Source organism: Prionailurus bengalensis, chromosome E3 (genome assembly GCF_016509475.1).
Source record: "Prionailurus bengalensis isolate Pbe53 chromosome E3, Fcat_Pben_1.1_paternal_pri, whole genome shotgun sequence".
NCBI lineage: Eukaryota > Metazoa > Chordata > Mammalia > Carnivora > Felidae > Prionailurus > Prionailurus bengalensis.
In genome coordinates this window covers 29,548,764-29,576,073 of record NC_057357.1, presented here as the reverse complement: position 1 = coordinate 29,576,073, position 27,310 = coordinate 29,548,764, and the positions used below count along the sequence as shown (strand labels likewise).

General features: G+C 43.8%; 1 protein-coding gene across 3 annotated transcripts in view; it reads right to left on the bottom strand.

Annotated features, from left to right (window-relative positions):
• Positions 1 to 25,127, bottom strand: part of PARN (poly(A)-specific ribonuclease) — a 168,295-nt gene extending 143,168 nt beyond the window's left edge. The window contains exons 1-11 of one of the 3 annotated variants that reach the window (XM_043560491.1): positions 24,948 to 25,127; positions 24,431 to 24,508; positions 22,926 to 23,005; positions 22,393 to 22,460; positions 22,227 to 22,308; positions 14,955 to 15,015; positions 9,911 to 10,076; positions 8,649 to 8,714; positions 7,877 to 7,915; positions 6,517 to 6,559; positions 3,411 to 3,491 (exon numbers count right to left, since the gene is read on the bottom strand). In XM_043560491.1, the coding sequence (XP_043416426.1) occupies positions 3,411 to 3,491; positions 6,517 to 6,559; positions 7,877 to 7,915; positions 8,649 to 8,714; positions 9,911 to 10,076; positions 14,955 to 15,015; positions 22,227 to 22,308; positions 22,393 to 22,460; positions 22,926 to 23,005; positions 24,431 to 24,508; positions 24,948 to 24,966 (783 nt within the window). In that variant the 5' untranslated portion in view covers positions 24,967 to 25,127. The remainder of the gene's footprint in view (positions 1 to 3,410; positions 3,492 to 6,516; positions 6,560 to 7,876; positions 7,916 to 8,648; positions 8,715 to 9,910; positions 10,077 to 14,954; positions 15,016 to 22,226; positions 22,309 to 22,392; positions 22,461 to 22,925; positions 23,006 to 24,430; positions 24,509 to 24,947) is intronic. The other 2 variants (XM_043560493.1, XM_043560492.1) reach the window with 2 other exon arrangements.
• Positions 25,128 to 27,310: the final 2,183 nt, after the last annotated feature.

Here is a 27,310-nt window from a genome sequence, read left to right as displayed (position 1 = left end):
GCTCACTAGCTCCAGCTTCACTGCCAGCTACCTGCAGCCCTCTGCTCTCTGGCGTCTCCCTCACTGAAGCTGCTCCTCTCTTTCAACAACTCCCAAAGCTAACGAGTGTTGGCCGGGATGTGGAGAAAACTGTAACACTCGTGCCCTGTTGGTGGAAACAGAAAGTGGCATAGTCACTACGGAAAACAGTACGGTGGTTCCTCAAAAAATTAAATATATAGGGGCGCCTGGGTGGCTCAGTCGGCTAAGCGTCCGACTTCAGCTCAGGCCGTCATCTCGAGATCCCTGAGTTCAAGCCCCGCGTTGGGCTCTGTGCTGCCGGCTTGGAGCCTAGAGCCTGCTTCGAATTCTGTGTGTCCCCGTCTTGCTTGCACTCTGTCTCTCTCCCTCTCAAAAATAAAGAAATGTTTTTAAAAAAATTTTTTTAATTAAATAAAGAATTTCCATATGGTCCAGCAATTTCACTTCTGGGTATATACCCAAAGGAACTGAAGCAGGAGAAATTTGCACACCCTTGATCACAGCAGCGTTATTTCACAAAGATCAAAAAGGTGGAAGCAACCCAGTATCCATGATGCATGAGTGAAGAAAATGTGGCATATACAGAAAATGGACTATTATTCAGCTTAAAAAGGAAGGGAATATTGATCCCTGCTACAACATGGATGAACCCGGGGGACATCACGCTAAGTGAAATAAGCCAGTCACAAAAAGACAAACACTGTAGGACTCCACTCAGAGAAGGTACCAGGAGTAGTCAAACTCCTAGAGACAGAAAGTAGAATGGTGGGAGGCAGGGGCTGGGGCAGCGGGTAGACAGGGAGCCAGTGTTTAATGGGGACAGAGTTTCAGTTTTGCAGGACGAAAACAGTTACGAGGACAGATGGCAGTAATGGCTAGACAATAAGGTGAACATACTTACTACCACAGAACTGTATGTACACTTAGAGATAGGATAGGGGCGCCTGAGGGGCTCAGTCAGATAAGTGTCTGACTTCCACGCTGGTCATGATCTCACAGTTTGAGTCTGTGAGTTTGAGCCCCGCCTCAGGCTCTCTGCTGCCAGCAAAGAGCCTGCTTTTTAATCCTCTGTCCCCCTCTCTCTGCCCCTCCCCTGCTCGCTCGCTCTCGCTCTCTCTCTCTCTCTGTCTGTCTGTCTCAAAAATAAATAAATGTTTAGGGGCGTCTGGGTGGTTCAGTGGGTTAAGCGTCCGACTTCGGCTCAGGTCATGATCTCATGGTCCGTGAGTCTGAGCCCCGCATCAGGTTGTGCTGACAGCTCAGAGCCTGGACCCTGGTTCAGATTCTGTGCCTCCCTCTCTCTCTGCCCCTCCCCTGCTCCCACTCCGTCTCTCTCTCTTTCTCTCTCTCTCTCAAATATAAAAAAAATGAAACACAAAAAAAAATTCTTAATGTAAAAAAATAGGGTAGTAAATTTTATGTGTATTTTGCCACAATTAAAACTTTTTTTTAACTTTTAAGACCGTTTTTTAGAAACTTCACATCGCTATGCAAATTTTTAATGACATTTTGATGGCTTCCTCCCAGACAGACTGTTAGCTCTTAGACAGGAAAGCCAGGAATCATTTATTCTTATACCCTCTGTACCTACCATAATGCTTGAACATATGGGGAATATGTTATAAATGGTGAATAATCTGACCCTAATTCCTATACCAAAGTTTTGATTCTTCCTTGTGACCAAAGGTCCTTCTCGTCAAGTGCATGAATTCCTGTGGTGGGGAGTGCTGGGATGGGGTCCCAGCTAAATATCCCGGTTCCCTTGGGTCTCAAGATTTCTGTCTCTTTCTCCTCTGTCCTCTGGCAAACTATAACAGATATTTGGAATTCTATCTCTCAAAACTGTTACTAAACTTTTACTGCAACACTTAAAAAAAAAAAAAAAGAACAATTCCGCCCAAGGCTAAGCCAACGGCCACATCTCAGTCCTTATCCTTACTCCTCCACGCCGACGTCCCCTTCTTTGAACATTCTCTTTCCTGGGCTGCTGGCCACAATACTCTCTGGGCACATGTTTCTACTTCTGCCTAACATTTAAATGCTAGACCTTTCAGGAACCCACCCCAGACCATCTTACTCTCATTCTTCAGCACCTGGGAGGTGCTCCAACCCAGGCCCAGTCTCTCCGCCCACGACAGCCACACCTAGCCCTCACCTCACCTTCTCTCCTGCGCTCCAGAATGACAGGCCTGCCTACAGGACATTCACCCTTGCACATATCCACTGAAGACACATAGGCCAAGGCCTGAGTCAGGACCAATCTCCTGTTGGAACACCCCAGGGGGAGCCGGTGGGTGGGACGCAGGGGCTTGTGAGGAGCTGCTACGCGGCCATCTCCCGCCGGCCTCACTCTCTCTCCCAGGAGGCTATCATATGGGTTTCTCACCGCTTCTCAGGTTCTGATGAGGCATGTGGGTTTTCTGCCCCACCCTCCTTTGCAGAATGGAGCTACAGCACAGAAAAGCACTTAGCTGTGGTCTAGAATTGACTGTTCGGTAACAGGTAGCCACAACTCACGCCGCAGTCCCCTGGCCCCTTTGGTTTCAGTGTCGTCTTTCTGGTGTGTGGGACAGGGACCAGATGTAGTTGGCACCACTGGCTGATCCTCCTTCTTTATATAATAAGCTGCCTAAATCCAACAGTGGCTTTTTGCATCTTTACTGGTTCAATTGGTCAGGTGTGGCCCCTACTCACCCCTGGGTCACCTCCTGGCCTCCTCCACCCACGTATCACTCCAGGCCACCCCACCTGCCATCCGTCTCAGCAGCTCCAATCTCTGGCCTGACTATCGTTCTTCTCTCCCCTTCCACTTTCGCCACCCACACCCCATCCCAAATTCCACCGATTCTACCTTCTAAATGCTTCCAGGTTCCACCTCAACTGCTACTCACTCACTGTCCTGTTCTCGCTCACCGACACCTCTTGGCCAGATGACTTACTCCACAGCACATAACAGCAACCAGGAGGAGGCTGCTAACGACGCAGATCCAACCAAGCCATCCTAACCTGTCAAATCACACGTACTACCCTTCGTTTTAGGAAAACAGCAACCGTGCCCGAGGCTCAACACAGCAGTATCAGTTAACGGGCATGAGGTTCCGTGCCACACAATCTGAATGCAGACCAAGAACCCTTCCCTCAAGACAGATTCACAAAGGTGAACGGTGGTCAACCACCATGTCAGGCTCCTGTTGGTGGCTATGTCTACACTTTTCACCGTTAAGTTGCTCTCATTCCGTTCTAGGTTTTTCTGCCAGTTTAATTCTGCTGTGATAGGAAACTATTCATTACACTGGAATGTGACACGTGATCTGCAAACACACCGAAAGGACTAAATCAGTACTTAGATGCTGTTTCTCACCCAAACAACGTGACCATGACTCCATTACCTGTTCTTTAGCGTGTTTCTGCTGCTCCCTCCTTTTACGTTCCTCTTCATCTACTTTGCTGATGACGATGTATCGCTCCTTCTGAAAGACATAAGCCAGACGTACAACTTTCTGCAAGCAACCGGATGGCAAGCAATTCAGATACTGCTACCATTTGAAGTTATATGTTTTATCACCACACAGCCTTTCATGGGCTAAATACCCTGAAAGCATTTTGAAACGCTGCCGAAAACTGAGTTGATGCATTACAAACCAAGATTCTGCCTCTGCGCCGAAATGACATCCTCCTGCAGTTTATTAACTCACCCCCACTGACATCAGAAGTATCAGGAGACTATGAGGGGCGCCTGGGTGGCATAGTCAGTTGAGCGTCCGACTCCTGATCTCGGCCCAGGTCATGATCTCGCAGTTCATGGGTTCAGGCCCCACATCGGGCTCTGCGCTGATGATGTGGAGCCTGCTCGGGATTCTGTCTCTCCCTCTCTCTGCCCCTCCCCTGCTGTGCTCTCTCTCTCTCTCTCTCTCTCTCTCAAAATAAATAAACTTAATAAAAAAAAATTTTTTTTCAAGTATCAATAGACCATGAGAATAAGACACTTTCCACGACTAACACTAAGAAGTTACACCGCATGTGAACGTGAATTTCTAAATAGTCAGTTTTAAAATAAAATTTCTAACACAGGCAGCAACCTCTTTGACCTTGGCTGAAGCAACTTTTTTTTTTTTAATTTTTGTAATGTTTATTTATTTTTCGAGACAGAGACTGACAGAGTGTGAGCAGGGGAACGGCAGAGAGAGAGAGAGAGGAAGACACAGAATCGGAAGCAGGCTCCAGGCTCCGAGCTGTCAGCACAGAGCCCAATGCGGGACTCAAACCCACGAACCGTGAGATCATGACCTTGGCCAAAGTCAGACGCCCAACCAACTGAGCCACCCAGGCTCCCTGAAGCAGCTTCTTAATAGACACATCATCAGAGGCCAGGGAAACAAAAGCAAAAATGAACTATTGGGACGTGATCAAAATAAAAAACTTCTGCATGGTGAAAGACACAATCTATAAAACTAAAAGGCAACCAATGGAATGGGAGAAGACATCTGCAAATGACATATGTGATAAAGCGTTAGTATCCAAAATCTATAAAGAATTTATCAAACTCAATACCCAAAAAACAAATAACTCAGTGACGAAATGGGCAGAAGACACGAATAGACACTTCTCCAAAGACATCCAGATGACTAACAGACACATGAAAAAATGCTCAACCTCACTCATCATCAGGGATACAAATCAAAACCACACTGAGATACCACCTCTCACCTATCAGAATAGCTAAAATTAACAACACAAAACCCAGGTGTTGGCGCAGAAGTGGAGAAAAGGGAACCCTCTTGCACTGTTAGTGGGAATGCAAACTGGTGCAGCCACTCTGGAGAAGGGTATGGAGTTACTTCTAAAAATAGAACTACCCAACAATCCAGCAATTGCACTATTAGATACCCAAAGCAGGGGTGCCTGGGTGGTTCAGTCGGTTGAGTGTCTGACTTCGGCTCAGGTCATGATCTCACGGCTCCTGAGTTCAAGCCCCGCATCGGGCTCTGTGCTGGCAGCTCAGAGCCTGGAGCCTGCTTCGGATTCTGCGTCTCCCTCTCTCTCTCTGCCCCTAACCCACTCGCATTCTGTCTCTGTCTCTCTCAAAAATAAATAGACATTAAAAAAAAAAAAAAATTTAAGATACCCAAAGGATACAAAAATGCTGATTCGAAGGGGCACAGGCACCCCACTGTTTACAGCAGTGCTATCAACAATAGCCAAACTATGGAGAGAACCCAAACCCAAATATCCATACCGATGAATGGAGAAAGATGTAGTGGTAGTGTGTATAGGCATGTGTGCACGCGCAAGTGTGTGTGTGTGTGTGTGTGTGTGTGTGTGTGTATGAATACACACCAACGGACTATTACTCGGCCATCAAAAAGAATGAAATCTTGCCATTTGCAATGACGTGGATGGAGCTAGAGCGTATTATGCTAAGCTGAATAAGTGCATCAGACAAAGATAAATACCATATGATTTCATTCAGATGTGGAATTTAAGAAACAAAACAGATGAACATAGGGGAAGGGGGGAAAAGTTGGGGGGAGAGAGGGAAGCAAATCACAAGAGACTGAACGAAAGAGAACAAACAGGGTTGATTCTGGGAGGTGGGTGGGGGCTGGGCTAGATGAGGGACGGGGACTGAGGGCACCTGTCATGATGAGCGCTGGGTGTTGTATGTAAGGGATAAATCACTGAATCCTACTCCTGAAACCAATATTGCACTGTATGTTAACTACAATTTAAATTTTTTTTCAATGAAAAATAAAATGTCTCTATCTCATTTCATTGACATTAGAAACATATCCTGGATTTCCAGGTAACTTGTCAGAAAACTAGTCCCTTCTTTCTCATATATTCCGTTTTGAATCAAGTAAGCACACCACATTCTATGTCAAAGTTTGAGATTTATCTTCAAGCAAGATTTTTTTTTAATTTACTTCATCTCTCATTTGACATCTGACTCAAGAGCAACAACAGAGAAAAAAAAAAAAAGACCAACAACAAAATTCTAAAATTCTAAAATTTTGCTAAAGGAACCCGCCCTCAGCCTCCCATTACCCATCACGGTTCCATCAGCGCACCTTGGGAACACATGCCTGAATGTATTCCCAATGCTCACGCTTATGCCCCAGATTCTAGAATTTCATTTCCCGTGCCCACGTAACAGGAAGCCAGTTTTTCATGCAGACCACTACAGCTTTCTGCCGTAACAAGAACACGTACTAACATACTAAAAAAGTAACATGTGCATACTTTCAAGTTTACAAATCATGTTCATATCCGTTGACCTGCTTGATCACCACAAAACAGCTGTGATCAAAACAGGCACAGATCACCATCCCCATGCTCATCTCCAGGGTACAAAGGAGGAAGACGAGGCTTAGAGAAGTGAAGTGACTTGCCCAAGGTCACCCAGCTCACAGGAAGCAGAGCCAGGAGTCAATTCTGACTCTCAGCACGTCATTGTATCATTGTATGTGTTTGGCCCTGGACAGTTCTTGGGGTTACCTTTTCAGTTTCTAAAGTCTCAACGTGAATGCCTTTGGGATACCTAAAGAAGAGAGAGACAAGAGGACATCACTAGATGAGCCAATGCCAGCTAAAACCCTAGGTGTTTTAAAAAGCAACTTGACAGCTATGTTAAGAAGTTTTATTAAATATAAAATAAATACTACTACAACAAAGACTTTATAGTAAACCTATTCCATAATATTTCAGCTACTGAATGTTTCCCTGTGTCTGCTTTAAGAATGCAGGAGTGTAGGGGCGCCTGGGTGGCTCAGCCAGTTGGGTGTCCGACTTGATTTCGATGCAGATCATCATCTCATGGTTGACGTGAGTTCAAGACCCGCGTCAGGCTCTCTGCTGTCAGCACAGAGCCTGCTTTGGATCCTCTGTCTCCCTCTCTCTCTGTCCCTTCCCCACTCGTGCTCTTTCTTTCTCTCTCAAAAATAAACATTAAAAAAAATAAAAACTAAAAAAAAAAAAAAAAATGCAGAGTGTATCTGATTTCAAATTAACGTTTTGGGACACAGGCATCTTGCTCCCAAATGCAATAACATTTACTTCCTAAGTGAAATTGTGAAGGTTGTTTTAAATGGTATGGGGCATACACAGAGGAGGTTTGAGAAGAGTAACTCTACTATAGTCTGGCACCAGCGCGTGCATTAGCCAAGGAGAGGGATCTGGAACCCCCATGGAGTCCACTGAAAGGACAACATGACAGGCCAGGAGCCTAGTCAGAGGACAGTGGCCCTTCTCCAGTTTTGTTCAAAGTAAACTCCAGGCACATACATCACTGGTAGATTCTAATGGAAGAACAAGAGGCCCAAATAAAGTCGAATGCAAACTTCCCCCTGCTCGACAACAATATTCAATTTGGGGTTAGAGGTCTGCTCGAAAATACAGTGAAACAAACGGATACGGCGCCGGAGAAATACAGGCACACGATTTTGGATATTATTTCAGGGGGTTCACAGACCGCCTAAAACGTACCCATGGTCTAACCCCTGCCTGAGAAAGAGCATTCATCTGAGTTATCTCCTAGATCTTAAAACCCAATCTTTATCATTTAACCTTCAAAGAACAAAACACTATACATCCGGAACTTAATGAACCTATCGCCAAAGTGACAACTGAAAGGAAATTTAAAAGGTTTAAAAGCATCCGCTACGAAATAACAACAAAGAAAATCAGTGGGTATTCAAGGAACTTAAGAAGTAAGGGGAAGTTCAATACAGCACTGCCCAAGAACATGGTATGGTCAGATCACCAAGAATCTCAGAAGTGAAAGGAGAGCTAAGACATAATACTTAGTTTTCAATCCTGGGTCCCTCACAGAGCTCTCACATAGAATATAAACACTTACTTCCAGCTCAAAGTCTGATAAATTAGTTTTCTTTGGAACCTATAAAAACAAAAGAGAAGGTACTGATTGGGGCTCATTAAAAGAAAATCCTAACTGATCAAGCACTGGTTAGGAAAGACATTTAATTTTTCAAAGCAACTCCACGAGAAGCGACAGGTCTCACACAAACAAAACCCGGCAGGATGTTTGAGTGGCGGGATCTCCTACCATCTGTCCTCAGCAGAATGTTCTTTAATATTATTGTATCGCATGGGTCGAAGAGGGAGAAGTTCTTCTCCAACCCCAGTGTTACTGCCTGCGGCTGTACAAGGAGTTTAAAGTAGACACACACATTGAAACACTTTTGTGAAGCTAGGCACAAATTATCTGAGCCACTGACTCTTTGAAACACTGATGTTTTCTAGTGCAGAGAGAAATTAAAAGGATAGACGCAGCCCGACGGCGAATTCTTTTCTTTGAAGCCTTTATGTATTAAGCACCCCTCGAGGCTCAAGTAGCTACGCCACGCTAGAGCATAGCTGAGCATAACGTAAAGTCAAAGATGCAACAAGGGGTTTCTCCCCTCCAGGACAGGACAAACTGTTCACTCAGTGTCGCAATATACCAGTGTCCCCAATGTGTTAATGCTAAAGTTAGGGCTTACATCTTGGGAACATACCTATGATAAAAAGGCCGTTTATGAATGTGGGTTTAAAAACCCAAAATAGAGCACATGCCAGAAATCATCCACTCTCCAAAAAAAGAACACGTGAAAATATTTAGGGCAACTTACCCAGTACATGGCTCTAAATCCAAGTTCTTGTTTTCTTCACTTTGTAATAAATCTTCAATTTTCTCTCTGAGGAGTTAAAATGAAAACATCGCCATCAGTACCTTTCAGGAATGAAGCGACCAACCAACAGATTAATCATACTCCAAAGCAATTTAAATATAAGAACCCAGGACAATGTAACTCTACCCAATCAGGTTATAAGTTGTAAGTTATACTTAGAGTTATACCTGGTTACCCTTAAAGAAAAATACTTTATTTGGACGTATTCTTTTCGTTGTCGTTATTCATGAGTTCGTGACAACTTCTCAAGGATTCATTCACTGATACAAGGAACTTAAATTTTTACTTTTCTAGGGGAGGAGGGTGGAGGGTTGAGTAAAACGGGTCAAGGGGAGAGGGAGATACAGACCTCCACTTATGGAATGAGTAAGTCACAGCAATAAAAAGAGAACAAAAAGAATACCATCCATGATGGTATAACAGTGATGTAATGGGACAGACGGTAGCTACACTCGGGGCGAACACAGCATAATATATAAACCCATCAAATCACTACCTTGTACACCTGAAACTAACGTAACAACATGTCAACTATCCTCCAATAAAATCAAGTGATTAATTTTTACTTTCCTCGTAAGGCAGTTATACTGAAAACCCAGTGAAACCAGACACTCCTCCAATGGCACGCGTACTTGTCAGAAACTTCATTCAAAGAAACAAAACGAGGGGCTCTGGATGGCTCAGTCAGTTAAGGATCCGACTCTTGATTTTGGCTCAGGTCACGATCTCACGGTTTGCTATTGGCCCACAGGCTGTCTGGGATTCTTTCTCCCTCTCTCTCTGCCCCTTCCCTAACCAGGTTCTCTGTCTCAAAATAAATAAATAAACTTATTTTTTAATTTTAAAAATTTTTGCTATGTTGTAAATATCTGGATAGGCCTGTTTCATTCCTCTGCCTTCGGGGAAACTGGACAGTGCCTATCAGACCCTTGATCCATGCCTACTCGACCCAACTGGGAGGTCTGCCCACTTACTGAGATAGTCTCTTGCCGGGTGACACGCTACAAGTCTAAGTACAGCACGCAGAATTCTATTTTACAATGTGCTGTGATTGCACAAATTCAGATATGACCCAGTGGAATCCTGCCATTCACGATATCACACCCGTGTGTGCAGTGTTCGTGCAGCAGAAGCCTGAGATACAGACGTCAGTCCTGCCCCAACATATCTGCGTGACGCGTTTTTCTAGTCCGGGAACTTACACCACTTGGTCAATAAACTTCTTCTGATCCTCAGGAATCGTCACAGGACATTTTGACGCGTTGGGAGATACGTAAGACAGAGTTCCTGCACCATTGGACTGTAGGCGTTTTTCATCATACTGCTCCCTTAACTGTCTTTCTTCTTCCTGATTTAAATAGGGAATTCCTAAGTGTAATTTGAAAAAGAATGCATTAGCAGAGGTAACTAAACATAAAAATTTCAACATAAAAAGTTGGGTTTTTTTTTTTTTAGCAAACCAGTGAATCTAAAATGCTCAGGCAAGACTTACCATATTTAACTATATCCCAAAAAAATCAAGAGAAAATATTTTGAAATACAGTGGTCTTTGCTTCTGCACCATGCATTCTTCTTTCAACAAATGTTTCTTTGGCACTTACACCGGGCCAGGTACTGCAGTGGGCCCAAGGGATCTAACAGGGAACAAAGCAGACACCATCTGCTCCATAGTGAAGGGAAGGACTTTCGACAGGAGGATCAGAGAAGGCCACTGAGAGCAAAGACCGAAAGGGTGAGAAGGAGTCAGGCCAGCAAGGAGCCAGAAGAAGAGTATTTCAGGCTGGGGAAAAACAATCAACGCCCAAAAGATTGAATGGTGTGGACAACTCCAGAAACAGCAAGGAAGCTGGCGTGACCGGAACACAGGGAACAGGAGAATGGCACAATGTCAGCATGGAGACGGTGGTGTGAGACTGCGCAGGCCTTTACAGGTCGTGACATGAGTTTATTTTATTCAGGGGCATTGGGAGCGCCTGGGTGGCTCAGTCAGTTAAGCGTCGGACTTTGGCTCAGGTTATGATCTCATGGTTTTGCGAGTTCGAGCCCCACACAGGGCTCTGTGCTGACAGCTCAGAGCCTGGAGCCTGCTTTGGACTCTGTCTCAGTCTCTCTTTCTCCTCCCCTGTTCACTCTCTTTCTCTCTCAAAAATAAATAAACATTAAAAAAAATTAAAGGGGCGCCTGGGTGGCTCAGTCTGTTGAGCGTCCAACTTCGGCTCGAGTCATGACCTCGCGGTTGGTGAGTCTGAGCCCCACATTAGGCTCTGTGCTATCAGCTCAGAACCTGGAGCCTGCTTTGGATTCTGTGTCTCCCTCTCTCTCTCTGCCCCTCTCCCGCTCACGCTCGGTCTCTCTCTGTCTCTCAAAAATAAATTAAAATGATAAAAAAAAATTTTTTTTATTTTTTAAATTGAAAAAAAAGAACTTGTTTTATCTGAAGAGCAACAGAATGCCATTAGAAGGTTTTAAGCAAGACAATTACATTATCTGTTTGTTTTTTAAAGAGATCATTTCGACTCCCATGAAGATTGAAGTAGGGAAGCCAGTTAAAAGCACTTATCCAGGCAAGAGATAACTGCTTACATCAGAGGTCAGTAACCTTTCTCTTAAAGCGTAAAGTATATGTTTTAGGCTTGTGGGCCACATGGGGGATCTCTGTTGGAACCAATCAACTCTGCTCTTGTAACATGAAAATGGCCACACATGACAGGTAAATGAATGGGCATGGTTTTATTTACAATAGGACTTTATTTGCAAAATGGGCTGTGGGTCTTGGTTTGTGACCCAGCTTAGACTAGAGACAGAGAAGATGAATACAGAGATAGGAGAGATATAACCTGCTGATATACTGGAAGGGAGGGATAAAGGGAAGAGGAGAATCGAAAACGCTACCTAGTTGTTAGGTGTAAGCAGCTGGGAAGACGGCAGGTGTACTTATAGAGGTAGGGAACCCTGGGCAAAGAATAGCTTTGGGGCCCAAGACATGAAAATCAAAACCTACCATCTGAATACATAAATCAGCTAAGGGTGTCTATGAATTAAGGGCTGTGGATATAAGCCTAATGCTCAGGAGAAAGGTAATGAGATATAAATTTAGGTATCATCAGAATACGGGTGGCATTAAAAGCCACGGGACAGTAATGAACTTTTTTGATGATAGAATTAGAAAAATCACCATTTATCAGTAATACTAATCATTCCATGCAAGAATCATTGGTGAATGCTAAAACTAATTGGCGGAAAAGGCGATCAACATTAATAACACCATCAGTTGCACGACGTTAATGTACTTACTAGCACTGAACTGAATACTTAAAAATGCTTAAGATGGTAAATCCTATGTGCATTTTTCCACAATTAAAAAAAAAAAAGGTAACACCACCAGTGATGAGACTGAGTACTTGAGAAGGACAAGAGGTAGTGCTGTCACAGAAAGAAAGGCTGGAGGTGCGTTCAGTTACTGGTGATGAGACCCATGGTGCTCCCAAGGGCAGAGATGGCTAAGGGGAGCTGGAAGCAAAGACCGCTGAGCAACTGGTCGAGAAACAGACAGGACAGGGCATTTGCTGGTCATCCCCGTGGGTGGTGATGTCGCCCATAATGAGGAGAGAGTTAGGAGTGGAGAGAAGACAGAAAGCCGAAGCCAAGGCTGTTGTGAATGCCACACCCATGAAATCAGCAAAAAGAGGGGCCGTAGAGCCCGTGACACATCCCGTGGCTCCTGGGAAGAGGGAATCCACGTGGCTGTCACATGGCATGGTGGAACAAGGACACCCACCGACGCCTGCCTGGAGAGAGAGAGAGAGAGAGAGAGAGAGAGAGAGAGAGAGAGAGGTAAAACCACCTATGCTCCAGAGGGTGCAGGGGAAGTGAAGCAAGAGTCACCTGATTCCCTTTCACGCAAGGAAGTCAAAGGCACTTCTGAGAAGACGGCCAGAAGAAAAGGGTCTGGATTTGCAGAGCCCGAGTGCAAAAAACTGGTAAGGAAGAGAAGGGACGTTCGAGAACAGATTGAGAGAGTATCAGCCACAGTGTGGGGCTAAGAGTCTGGCAATGACAGATGTCCTGGGAGTCCCGATTCAGTTGTGACGAAAATACTCCAAGGTCTGACTATAAAACAAGGAGAATGAGGCACACACTCCAACTTGGCTGTTTCTCTCCTTTTATGAAAATAAAACCATCAGGCTGGAAATTATACATCCACAGGAGACTGGTTAAAGCAGTTCCTTCAACAGATTTTTGCACTTATTCCAATAGAGCGTTCTAACTACATTTGGAACTTGTATTTGATAACAGCTTTCAGAGTCAAGTTTGAGCCAAAGGGAAAAAAATTTTTAGAATACCCAAACTGTGCTGCCCAGCTGGTTCACTCACTGCATTAAGCTCCAAATCTTTTTTTTTTTTTCAAAATCTTTTTTTTTTTTTTTTTTTTTTTTTTCAAAAAGTCAAAAACATTGGGGTGTCTGGGTGGTTCAGTCAGTTAAGCATCCAACATTGGCTCAGGTCATGATCTCCTGGTTTATGAGTTCGAGCCCCAAGTTGGGCTCTGTGCTGACAAGTCAGAGCCTGAAGCCTGCTTCAAGTATGTGTCTCCCTCTCTTTCTGCTCCTCCCCTGCTCATGCTCTCTCTCTCTCTCAAAATTAAATACACATTTTAAAAAATCGATAAAAGTTAAGGGGCACCTAGGTGGCTAAATCAGTTAAGCATCCGACTGCGGCTCAGGTCATGATCTCACTGTTGGTGAGTTCAAGCCCCGCCTTGGGCTCTCTGCTGTCAGTGCAGAGCCCGCTTCGGATCCCCTGTCCCCTCTCTCTGCCCTTGCCCCACTCATGCTCACTCTCTCTGTCTCAAAAATAAACAAAAAGAAAAGTGAAGGTGCAGCACCACTGAGTCAACTAAAAAACACTATGGTGTGGGTTCTGAAGGGCTCACAAGGAGATCCTGGTGAGGGGAAGAGAAGTTTTGGAATATGTGTTCCAACACTTGTATTACAAAAAATCTCCCTCCTTAACTCACTCAATAATTGGGCGTTCACTATAGAAAAAAATACAATTTATGAGATTAGGTAAAAGTAGTTACTGACCTTACAGCAGCAGGTGCTGAAAACCGCTAGGAAAACCAGAGGCTTTCCTAAACACTTTTCAGGAACAAAAGGAAGGGAAAAACTCCGGTAGGGACTTTCACGGCCAATATTCACTCATCGAGTATTAGGGTCACCTCCCTGACACAGAAGACAACTTGGGCTATGCCCTGGGGACATGAAATGTATAAGACGCAGTCCCTTTCCTAAGCACGTTCGCCCATCTGTCACACGACACGGTGAGCTGTCATGACTGCACCGTGTGTGAGGAACTAAGCAACTCTCTCTGAATAATAAACAAGCATCACTTGGAAGAGGGAGTTTTTCATTACGGCATTTACTAGAATGCAGGTCCTTTCTTAAGCCCTCTAACACCTGTCTCACTGGAAGAAAATGGGGGAAACTGTGCTCTCCACAGAGGGTCTGTTAGGCCACTTGAGTCACAACACCAGCAGGAGAATAAATTCCACTCAATCAAATCGGGAATCAGGCGCTGGGGTGTCTCGGTTGCTGGGGCATCTGACTTGGGCTCAGGTAATGATCTCGTGGTTCATGGGTTCAAGCCCTGCATCGGGCTCCAGGCTGCCAGGGCAGAGCCTGCTTGGGATTCTCTCTCTCCCTGTCTGTCTCTCCCCTGCTCACTCTCTCTGTCTCTCAAAAAAATAAACAGGGGCGCCTGGGTGGTTCAGTCAGTTAAGAATCCGACTTTGGCTCAGGTCATGATCTCACGGTTCGTGAGTTCGAGCCCCGTGTCGGGCTCTGTGCTGACAGCTCAGAGCCTGGAGCCTGCTTCCGATTCTGTGCTTCCCTCTGTCTCTGCCTCCGTCCCACACTTGCACTCGGTCTCTCTCTCTCTCTCTCTCTCTCTCAAAAATAAACTTTAAAAATTAAAAAAATAAACTAAAAAAAAATTTTTTTAAATAAAATAAAATGAGGAGTTGGCACGGCCTCGTTAGGGCAAAATGAAGTACTGTCTACTCTCCTCGTTCGTGGCTGACGAGGCTAAAGGTTTTCAAAGGCATGATAAAAGAGTTGTCTACAACTCTAAGGCTGCACATGGTGTGGCAGGACCCTGAGATTCTGTCTCAGACAGCAGGCACAGAAAGATCATTCTCAATCAAACCCAAATTTACGAGCGCTAAAGAGAGGTCAGATGTAATCTTACCATTGCGAAAAACTTTATTAAAATCAAATCCTTGGCTTGCTAGAAAGTCAATGCTTGAGCTCTGAAACAAGAGTGAACAGAACATACATTTTGGTGATGTTGGTGGCAGATACGTGAACAGACACAGACAGATAACTCAGACAAGTAAACAAAGGCAGCCAGGCAACAAAGGAGCAGGTCAAAGGTCAGAAAATTAAGATTTCTACTCCAAGGCTGCCATATAATCCATTCACTTAAACTAGGTGGGCTGTTCTCCTTTATGGCTTACAAACAATATCCTTTGTTTCACAATATTTAAGAAAAATTTACTGGGTAAACATCACAGCCTTCCAAGAAGCGGAAAACTCCTGATCGCTGTACTGAGTAGGAAACTATAAAAAGAAAAAAAATGTATTGATATTATCTGACCCCCCCCCCCCCCCCAGTTCAAGTTTAAAGTAGCTCACATGTAGAAATCCCAACACATCAATATCCACCTCAAGGTAGATTCTAATAACTTATTCTTCACACTTGAGATTAAAATAGAGAAAAGTTCTTGGTAACAAGACTTAATTAAACCAACACATCTCAAATATGCAGTGAGCAACAATACAGAAGTAAACTTCAGTGAAAATATTAAATGGATACTGCCACACATGGTACACAAGAATGGCAAACACCACAAATCTCTGGACTCGATCTAACAGAAGAGCCACAAAAAGGACCGCAGCTACTCTAATATCTCACCAGAACATGAGAGGGCGACACGCGTGGGCCATTTTAATCTGGTTCCTCACAGAACTACCTTTCCTGACCTGTACTGTGACAGGACACCATCAGGCCAGATGAGGGACGCTGTGTCTGCCCCATTACACTCGTGACGGTGTTCACGCTAAGCTACAGCTGAAGACAAGGGTTTCTACATGCGTGATTTCCATACGATAATGAAAGGCGCACGTCCCGAGGTCTCTAGCCTGAGCAAAGCTCTACTTCCGAGCCCTGGTTTGTGCTGACCCTGTGGACCACAGAAGCGACTGTGTGTTTCCCCTATCTTAGCTGCTAGGAAGCGCAGAGACCTTCTTTAGCACAGATTTCTGTGTTCTATTCATATTGTAGGAAACCTGTCTTCATTTTTTATTTCTTCCAATTTTTCCTTGACTCATTTTGTAAGCCTTATGCTAAGAAGTAAACACTATATTTATCTTTATCAACAACAGATTCTTCTTAAAAAGTGATGAGATGTAAATGGCAATCTTAACCCCCCACCATACACATACACATGTGTTTGTGTGCACACACACACAAACATACGCAAACACACACACGCACACACACTTGGGTACATGCACGTTATTTTCACCATGTCCAGGTTCTCTGTGGTTTAGAACAAGCAACTTTTCCCTCCACATCTTCCCTTTTTATCTTGTTCTGAACCAAGATCCAATGTCTTCTGGCTTGGGCCACAAGCCTTCTTTCTGTCTACCATGCCTCAATATTTGCAGTTCTGCCCACAAAACATTCCCCCACTGACAGAGGCGCTGAAAGATGGATTACGGAAAGGCATTTCTGTCCTCCTTTCACTAGACTCCAAAACACCCTAACCTCCTTTCCTTTAAATATCCAGTCAGGGGCGCCTGGGTGGCTCAGTCACTGAACATCCGACTCTTGATCTCAGCTCAGGTCATGATCCCCTTGTTGTTCAGATCTCTCCTGCATGCGGCTCCGTGATGTGAGCACAGCCTACTTGGGATTCCTTCTCTCTCCCTCTCTCTCTCTCTGCCCCTCCTCCGTTCCCACATGGTACGAATGCTCACTCCCTCTCTCACAATAAGTAAACTTAAACAAATAAATAAATAAAATAAATATCCAGTTAAAACTGCATCTCTTTTCCAGGGCACCTGGGTGGTTCAGTTGGTTAAGCACCCAACTTCTGCTCGGTCATGATCTCACAGTTTATGAGTTCGAGCCCTGCGTTGGGTTCTGTGTTGACAGCTTGGAGTCTGGAGCCTGCTTCAGATTCTGTGTCTCCCTCTCTCTCTGCCCCTCCCCTACTTGTGCTCTGTCTCTGTCTCTCAAAAATAAATAAATGTAAAACAAAAATTTCATCTATCCCTTTTTGAAGCTCTGTATTTTCCACTCAAATACCACCTTTCAGGTTACACAAGAGAAATGTACTTAATGCCACTGAACTTAGAATTACTTAAAATGGTGAATTTTATCTTACGTATTTCTTACCATAATTTAAAAAAAAAAAATCCATTGAACCTACACAATATATTTGTGCTTAGTATCCACTAATTTTGATTTATCCTAAATGTATCATTTTCAGGATTCAAAAAATAAGCAGTTATTTGGGATGACAATCTCAAGCCTCCATCAAAATTTTCAGTGCATATGCCTTATGATTCAGCAATTTCCCTTCTAAGAAATCTATCCTATAAAAATATTCCTACATACAGGAGGCACCTGGTTGGCTCAGTCAGTGGAGCACGCGTGTGACTCCTGATCTCGGGGTCATGAGTTTGAGCCCCTCATTAGATGTAGAGCTTACTTAAAAAAGGGCGAGGGGGGACCTGAGTGGCTCAGTCTGTTAAGCGTCCGACTTCGGCTAAGGTCATGATCTTGCAGTTCGTGGGTTCGTGTCCCACGTCTGGCTCTGTGCTGACAGCACAGAGCCTGGAGCCTCCTTCAGATTCTGTGTCTCCCTCTCTCTCTGCCTCTCCCCTGCTCATGCTCTCTGTTTCAAAAATAAATAAACATTAAAAAAAATTTTTTTTAATTCCTACATATACACAAAGATACACTGCACATGAATATTGACTCTAACATTATTTAAAATAGAGAACCTTTGGAAACTTTTAAATTCAAATTAAATAAATTACCCATATCCACGCTGTGAAATACGTACAAACTGTGTTGAGTGGAAAATGCAAGTTATTTAAAGTATGAGTATCAGAATTCTGTGTATATTAAAGAAAAGAACTAAAGTTACACACATGTGTGTAGACACACAGATACAGATGGTCCCTGACTTAACAATGGTTCAACTCAGGATTTTTCTACCTCATGGTGGTGCATTCAGTAGAAACTATACTTTGAGTTTTGAATTTGGACCTTTTCCAGACTAGTGATACACAGTACAAGACTCTCTCACGATGCTGGACAGCGGCACCAGCCGCAGCTCTCGGTCAGCCATGCAAACACCAGCACTTACAACCATACTGTGTTTCACTTTCTTTTTTTAATGTTTATTTATTTTTATTTTTATTTTGAGAGACGAGACAGAGTACAAGCAGGGAAGGGGCAGTGGGAGAGGGAGAGAGAATCTGCACTGTTAGTGCAGAACCCGATACGGGGCTCAATCTCACAAAACCATGAGATCATGGGGGTCGGTAAAGCGTCTGACGTCGGCTCAGGTCATGATCTCGCAGTTTGTGGGTTCGAGCCCTGCGTCGGGCTCTGTGCAGACAGCTCAGAGCCTGGAGCCTGCTTCGGATTCTGTGTCTCCCTCTCTCTCTGCCCTTCCCCTGCTTGCTCTCTGTCTCTCTCCCTCTCTCTCAAAAATAAATAAATATAAAAATTTTTTTTTTAAAAAATCACTCTTGGGGCGCCTGGGTGGCGCAGTCGGTTGAGCGTCCGACTTCAGCCAGGTCACGATCTCGCGGTCCGGGAGTTCGAGCCCCGCGTCAGGCTCTGGGCTGATGGCTCAGAGCCTGGAGCCTGTTTCCGATTCTGTGTCTCCCTCTCTCTCTGCCCCTCCCCCGTTCATGCTCTGTCTCTCTTTGTCCCAAAAATAAATAAACGTTGGAAAAAAAAAAAATTTATAAAAAAATCACTCTTGGAAAGCTCTTATCACTGTTAAAGCAGATAGAGTTTGGAAACAAAGCAACTGAAGGTGCTCCTTGCAAAATAAGCGTCTGTACGCACAGTGAGATGCTCACACACTGGGCAGGATATGGAAGAACGGGCAGACTGAGAACCACACACACTCCCAGGGAAGGTACCCGTCCTGTGGGATGGCAGGTATTTACATTATTTCAAAAATTTTTTGAGTACAGCTGATATATAATATCACGCTAGTTTCAGGTGTACAACACAGTGATTCACTATCTCTGTATGTATGTCATGCTGTGCTCACAAGGGTAGCTACCACGTGTCACCCTCCAAAAGTATTACAACATCACTGACTGTGTTCCCTATGCTGTACCTTTTGTTGCCATGACTTGCTCATTCCATGACCAGAAGCCTGTACCTTCCACTCCCTTCACCCACTTTGCCCATCCACCTACCTCCTTCCCCTCTGGCAACCATCTAAATTTAGGCATTCACATTGTTTTCATCTCTTTCTCTCCATTTTTCTAGCTGAACATCAAATGTTGAATTCACTGACAATAATACGTAAACGACTGTGACATATGAAAATACTCCTCCTGACTCTAGGGTAAGAAATGAGTTTCTTTTTTTAATACCCTCTTCCACGTGCCACCTCCTTCCCCATCTCACTCTTTTCTAGCTTTTACATACATGTATACATACACAGAACTTCTTCCACTTACGATGGTGCATGCCCCAATAAACCCACTCTAAGTCGAAAATAGTGTTAAGGTGAAACTGCTTTTAGTATACCTGACCCACTGAACATCGCAGCTTAGCCTAGCCTATCTTACGCGTGCTCAGAACACTTACATTAGCTTGCTATTGGGCAAAACCATCTAACACAAAGCATTTTATAATATGGCATTAAGTATGTCATGTAATTTATTGAATACCATATTGAAAGTGAAACATGGGGGAGCCTGGGTGTCTCAGTGGATTGAACGTCTGACTCTTGATTTTGGCTCTCAGGTCATGATCTCATATTTTGTTTTGTTTTTAATTTTTAAATTTTTTTAGTGTTTTATTTATTTTTGAGAGAGAGAGAAAGAGAGAGAGAGAGAGAGAGAGAGAGAGAGAGAGAGAGAGAGTAGGGAAGGGGCAGAGAGAGATGGAGACCCAGAATCCAAAGCAGGCTCCAGGCTCTGAGCTGTCAGTGCAGAGCCTGATGCTAGGCTCGAACTCGTGAACCCACGTGCCCTCCAAGGGTGGTTTTTTGACCAGACACAATTTTCACCCTGCTCTGTGAGTCAAGAAGCTAACTTCCTTATAAGATGCAAGTGCTGCAGTCTTAGAATTTTAAACAAAACAGGGGCTCCTGTGTGGCTCGGTCGGTTAAGCATCCAACTTTAGCTCAGGTCATGATCTTGCAGTTCGTGAGTTCAAGTCCTGTGTCGGGCTCTGTGCTCACAGCTCAGAGCCTGGAGCCTGCTTCCCATTCTGTGTGTCTCTCTCTCTGCCCCTCCCCTGCTCACTCTCTCTCTCTCTCTCAAAAATAAACATTAAAAAAAAAATTCTTTTAAAGAATTTTAAACAAAACAGAAACCACTAGATTGAGAACCAAAAATAAGAAAATTCAAAAATATTATTGTTCACTTAAAAATTTTTTTAATGTTTGTTTATTTTTGAGAGAGAGAGAGAGAGAGAGAGAGAGAGAGAGAGAGAAAGAGAGAGAATGAGCAGGGGAGGGGCAGAGAGAGAGAGGGAGACACAGAATCTGAAACAGGCTCCAGGCTCCAAGCTGTGAGCACAGAGCCCCACACAGGGCTCGAACCCACGAACCATGAGATCATGACTTGAGCCGAAGTCGGAGACTTAACTGGCTGAGCTACCCAGACGCCCCAAAAATACTATCATTCACTCCAGCCAAATAATTCACAAGTTCATACTGAGTGTAAATCTTTTCTCTGCCTTTGCTTTTTCAGACTAAAACACTGTTAACACGCTTATCCCACTGTCCATTTTAGACAGGGGTCTCTAGCCTGTTCACATCTATCGTATTTTTTTTAGGGAGTGGCTAGCAATAGATTGCATTAAATATACCAGGTGTAGCCACAGAATAGCTTTGTACAACAGGTAGATTCTTCTGATCCACTTCTAGTGGATCTCCTAGAATAACTGTACTTGTGGTGGCATTTTAGAACAAAGCATCATCCAAAGGTGTCTCATGGCCAATGTCCACTTTTGCCTGACTGACTCCCAGCTAAAGCCATAGAACCCACTTACATTTCTGTCTTCTCCTGGTACCACTGGAAAACTTTAGAATCTATAAATACTGTCTCATTAGTATCCCCTACTAAGGGAATTGTTAAGTAGTTATCAACCAATTGCTGAATAAAGGCCTACTTGGTAATTTGAGAAGCCAGGTTACAAGACCAAAACTACCTTCACCTTTTCTCTTCAGCCCCAGACATATGAATAACTCATTATTTCACTTGTTTCTCTCTTGCCATAGTACACAAAGAATCCTGTACGGCTCAGTCACTCAGAAGCCTACCCCCCAGGCTTTCCCAGCTGTGTTCCTACTTACGTGGAGAAGGGAAGGATGGCAAGACTCACATGAACTAATGATGCCACCCGGAGAGAAGCGAGGACACAAGGTTGGAAGGGAAAACAAGATCGACCCTCAGCCCTAATCACATTTCCATATACTACACAGCTTTTTCACACCCTCCTTATCACTATCACAGATTATTAAGAGTACAGGAAGAGGAAACTGATATGTAGTGTCAAACAGATGGGTTCCAATTCTAAAGGTGATGTTCTAAAGGGGAACCTCCCTGTATCCTTACCTTGGCTCAGAAAGTATGCCCTCTCCTCCTCAGGGGCAAACCGTGGACTCTTTTTCCTAACTGGGAAACTTGGGAAAAAGAAATATGCATATGTATGCAGTGTAGCCCCTTCTGGGTTCTCTCTTTTTATTTATTATTTTTTTAATACAATTTATTATCAAACTGGCTTACATACAACACCCAGTGCTCATCCCAACTGGGTTCTCTCTTTTTAAACGAGATACACACATACTTATTCCTCTGGAAAATAAAGCTCCATCCTTAGAGATGGGAACAAAGATAAAGGGGTGGGAAGAAGCCTGAAGGACCTGATTTATGGGTTCAAATCAGGGGCCAAACGTTAAAAGTCCCCAACAAAGCCATGTTCCCAAAGTCAGCTTTGCTCACAATACACCTCGTGTTCTGGTTTCCATCTGCCTGTTTCTTGCTCTTATCCCTTGATTCTGAAGCAAAGAGGAAGACAGCAGTGTTGTTCATTCACAATCCTAAAACTGCAAGTCAGAGAGGTGGAACGGCTTGCCGAAAGCCCAAAGGTAGTAGTAGAACCGAATTTTAAAAAAGAATTCTGATTCCACGTTACTGCCTCATCAACAATTCATAACAGAAGAAAATCGATTCTGCTACCAACCTGACAAACAAACTTGACATCTGGCGAGGATCTATTGAAGGGTTTCGGGAAAACATAGAAGTTAAATGACTTCGTTATATACCTGGGGGAAATAAGATAAAAGGGGTCTTAGTGGGCTACATTATAGCACAAGAAAAGAAATCCACTGCTTGTTAAAACAACCTACTTTGAATCTGTGTAGTCATACTTAAAAGTGCAAAGGCCAAACTGAAACAGCAAAAAGTCCATGGAATGCTGGAAAAGGGAAACAAAACACCTGTCAAATCAGTGCTGTATATTCAATGTGACAAGAGTACACTCAGGCAGGTGGGGTTTCTAACTACTCAATTGGACTTTTAGCAGAATACTTCCGATTACAACAGGCTACACCTTTTGTGTCAGAAGCGTTAACTTATAAATGCTTCTTAATATTTTTCCTGATTAACCACCTATCCACCAACCAGAGCATCACAGTAGGCCGATCTGCAAATGATTACTATCACCCCATCATATTTCCTATCAATCAAATTAACAATGAAAATAGTAAACCTTCCCCAAATGTTTTCCAGCAAACAATTATTTTTGCTGTTGTTTTTTAACATCACTAAAATATCATTTCACAGCTGGGATTAGAGAAGTTAACGTGCAAGTTTATGACAACGTTTCTTTACAATTCAACATAAGGAAGACCAACGTGGGGGAAAAAAGATTTTCACTTACTTTTTTAAGCTTCTGATACCTTTCTTCTGGAGTGTCAAAACCATTTGTTAATGCAGTGACTGAAGGTCCATCACTGATTCCTAATTTTAATAAATAAAAAATTTTAACACTAATATAAAAAGGTCAACTATTCAAAGGCTGTGTAATTTCATTTTCTTATGAATTAAGATTACTTGAAAGAACTCCTTACTTCACTTTTTCAAAATTAGTATTAATTTCACTGGCCACCAAGCTGAACTCTGTAATAACGAATTCAGAGATGTAAATGCTTCCATTTAGACCCAGTTCCAGGGTCTAAAATAGGTTTCAAAACACAGTAATGACTTAAGAAAGCAATCTCTATAATTAATTTTCTGCTTTCAAAAGGATTAATGCATAATCAGACATCAAGGACTCATGACGTATATTATTGCTAGAGTACAAGTCTTGATTAACAGTTTGAAGAAAGATCTATACACAACAAAGGAATTTTGAAGGTCAAAGAAAAAACTTATTTCTGGTGAAAGCACAGCTTCTCAGTGAACTGACTCCAGCTAAACACTTCATGCTTAAAGGTAAGGAACATATTTCCTTTAGAAAGGTCTGAAGTGTTTTTAACATATAAAATCTGCTAGCAAAAGTGGCTATCTATAGCAATTGTTCACACTGACTTCAAAAACTCAGACATTAGTCTTTCATCCAAAGGGGGAGAAAAAAACTTTGCACCTGTAAGTGTTGGTAAAGCATTACACACACATATACACCCATGCAGAGGTAGGCAATGAACACTTCCACTAATGCATAAAGGAAAACCTTCAGTACCTCCAAGAGCCTGACGCTAAAGTCAGTCATAAAGGAAAAATATCGGATGATTCCACCTACAGGAAGTGCCTAGAACAGTCAAATTCATAGAAGACAGAAATAATGGCTGCCAGAGGCAGTGAGGAGGGAAAAATGGAGTTACTGTCCAATTAGTAGAATACCAGTTTGATAAAATGGAAAAGTTTTGGAGATGGATGCAAGACAATGTGGATGTGCTTAATGCCACTGAACTGTAAAACCACTTAAAGATGGTTAAAATAGTAAGATTTTAGGGGAACCTGGCTGGCTCACTTGGTGGAGCCTGTGACTATCTCCGGGGTTGTAAGTTCGAGTCTCACTCTGAGTACAGCGATTACTTAAAAAATAATAAAATCTTTAGAAAAAATAAAACAGTAAATTTTAGTGATGTATATTTTATCATACGCACAAAAAAGCCTGACCTTTACCCTACCACGTGCATGTCAGTTTTAAGCTGCACCAAAACCATAATCTCTATCTGTAACCCTCACAAACCCAGTGCACGCCTTCCATGCCTCTGAAACGCTTAAGAGAAACCGTTGAGACTCATATAACCAACGCCCAAGGCCACAAACAGGAGGGGCCAGCAGGCAGAAGTGGGGGGGGGGGGAGGGGTCGGGGAGTCAGAGGGTCACGAGGAGCGTTGGCTATGCATCGCTAGCCCCCAGCTTGCAAGCGAGGGATACCTGAAAACTCCCCATCGATGGCGAAGAAGTCGGCCTCCTCTATGGCCTGGTACACTTTTTGAAGATTACTCTTAAAATCTGCGGAGAAACCGAGAAGAGGCTCAGAACCCGTGGCCGGGCTTCCTGCCTCAAGAGCTCCTAATGGGAAAGGGAAGGGCTGGGAAGATCCTGAGGCCTCAGGCGGGAGGAGGACAAGCCCTAGAGGGATAAACAAGACAGAGTATCAAGTCCCCGAGGGGTGCATGGTGGGAGGGGATCAAGTCCCCAGTGGGTGCGCGGGCCGGAGGAAGACCAGCCCCGAGGGTGCACGGGCCACAGAGGCACACAGCCCTGGGGGACGCCCGGGCAGGACAAGGCAGGGACAAGACCCCCTAAAGCTCACAGACTTCAGGGGAGGCAAACCCCTGAGGGGATGCTTCAGCCCCAGGCCCCGCCAAGCACACCGGCGCTGGTCTGGGCCTAGCAGGCCGGGTGAGGGGGCCTTGAGTCTCGGGGTGATGCACGGCGCGACACGCACTGCTCCTGATTATCTCCATTCTGCAGAGTGGCCGGAACCCCGGCCCCGCCTGGGCCCGCCTCGGCCGTTCTACACGAAAAGTTCCGCTGGGACCGCAGCAGCAGCGAAGGCAGAAGCGGCGGAGACCGCGGCGGCGACTTCCGGAAACAGCGCGCGCCGGCGCGCGTCACGTGTGTCTGCGTCAGCGGCGGGGGCGGGGCCAGCCTGGGCTCCTTTCACTACTTCAGGGCTGGAGAAGGGGCGTGGCTATGGAAATCGCCCAGACGTGGGCTAACTTGCGAGGCCAGACGTGGGACAGCAAGTTCAGATTAAGAAATAAGCATGTCTTGACGCCCAATTGGTGAACAAATATTTCCTGGCGATATTATGCGCCAGGCGCTCTCAAACGGGTGGGGATACAGTGTTGAACAGAGGAGACAAAATCTTTGCCCCTTTGGAGCTTAACTTGGGGGGAAAGGGGGAAAGTCAGGCAGGTATCAAACTTGCCACTTGGAAACACAATCATCGCTATGAAGAGCGAGAGCCCGGTGCTGCAATAAAAATAATGGGGGGGGGGGGAATAACTGGAGGGAGGGTTACCTAAGAGAGGTGAAGAGAATACAAAGCTGAGACCTACTGCACTAGCCACTGGGACTGGCGAACAAAATAGATGAAGTCTTGGTTTGGTTGGTTTGGAGTATACTGTGGATCCCCAGAGCCTACAACGGTGTCTATACACAGTAGATGCTCGATAAACATAGCTGAGTGAATGAATTCACTTTCATCTTTCACAAAAGCCGACTATGTAGTTGGTTAGAAGACCAGCTTTCAAAGGCTGCCTTTGCCATTAATTAGGTTTGGAACGTATTCATCATTCCTAAACCTCGATCTTCTCATCCACTAAATAGGGTTGAGGATAGGTGATGATGTCTGTGAAGTGTAGAGTGCTGCGTCAATGTAAGACAGGATTAGAGTTGTGCCTTGCCACAATTCCCTTGCGTTCACACCTTACTTTGACATTTATTGAGTACAAAATCCGTTCTGTTTTTTGAAAAAAAAAAAAAAAAAGATGACCATTTCTCCACCAATTTGCAGTATTAAATATTCTAAAGAACACATAAGAGTCTGGCCATATTTTCCCCACCAATTCCCTCAACAAATTCATTTCCCTTGCCTCATTCAGTGGAAATTTACATATAGGTAATTATGTCAACTATCTTAATGTGAACGGCAGAGAGTAAATGCGAATTCTAGAGTTCAGGGAAATGGGAAGGAGAAAAATATGATAAGTAGTCGAACCTCAGGCTTGAAATATTTCTCTGCTTTTTTTTGTTTCGGCTTAAAAAGTGCAATACAGGGTACCTGGGTGGTTCGGTCAGCTAAGTGTCGGACTCTTGATCTCAAGCTCAGGTCTTCATCTCACGGTCATGAGCTCAAGCCCTGCTTTAGGCTCCACACTGGGTGTGAAGTCTACTTAAAAAAAAGAAAAAAAGTCAAATACAGAAAGTACTAAACATATATGGCACTTAAATTTAAATTTTAAGAAATTTAAATAATTTTAAATAAGCAATTTTAAGTAATTTAAATAAAATTTAAGTAATTTAAATAAATAAATATCAAAACTTGCTACAAAGCTACAGTAGTCAGAACAGTGTGGTATTGGCATAAAGAAAAACCTAGAAACCAATGAAATAGAGACCCTCCCCCAAATAAACCCTTGCATTTAAGGACATATGATTTACAAGTGTGCTGAAATCACTCGGTGGGAAAAGAACAGTCTTGCCAGTAATAGTGTTGGGAACACTGGATGTCCACATGGGAGAAAATGAAGTTGGATCCTTACTTTATACCAAATAAAAATTATATATAAAATAAAAATTAACTCAAAATATGGGCACCTGGGTGGCTCAGTTGGTTAAGTGTCTGACTTGATTTCATCTCAGGTCATGATCTCAAGGTTTGTGGGACTGAGCGCCACATTGGGCTCTGCACTGAGAGAGGGGAGCCTGCTTGGGTCTCTCTCCCTCTCTCTCTGCCCCTCCCCTGCTCACACATGCTCACTCTCTCTCTAAAGAAATAAACATTTTAAAAAATTAACTCAAAATAGATGAAACATCTAAATGTAAGAGGTGAAACTATAAGACTCTTAGAAGAAAACATAAAGCAAAAGCCTCCTCACATTGTATTCGGCAATTATTTTATTATTTAAATAGGATACCCAAAGCACAGGCAGCAAAAGAAAAAATAGATGAATCAGACATCAAAATTTATGACACTGGTGCAGGAAAGGATACTATCATCACAGTGAAAACGCAACCCATGTAACGGGAGAAAATATTTGCAAACTGTGTATCTGATAAGGGACTAATATCCGCAATACATAA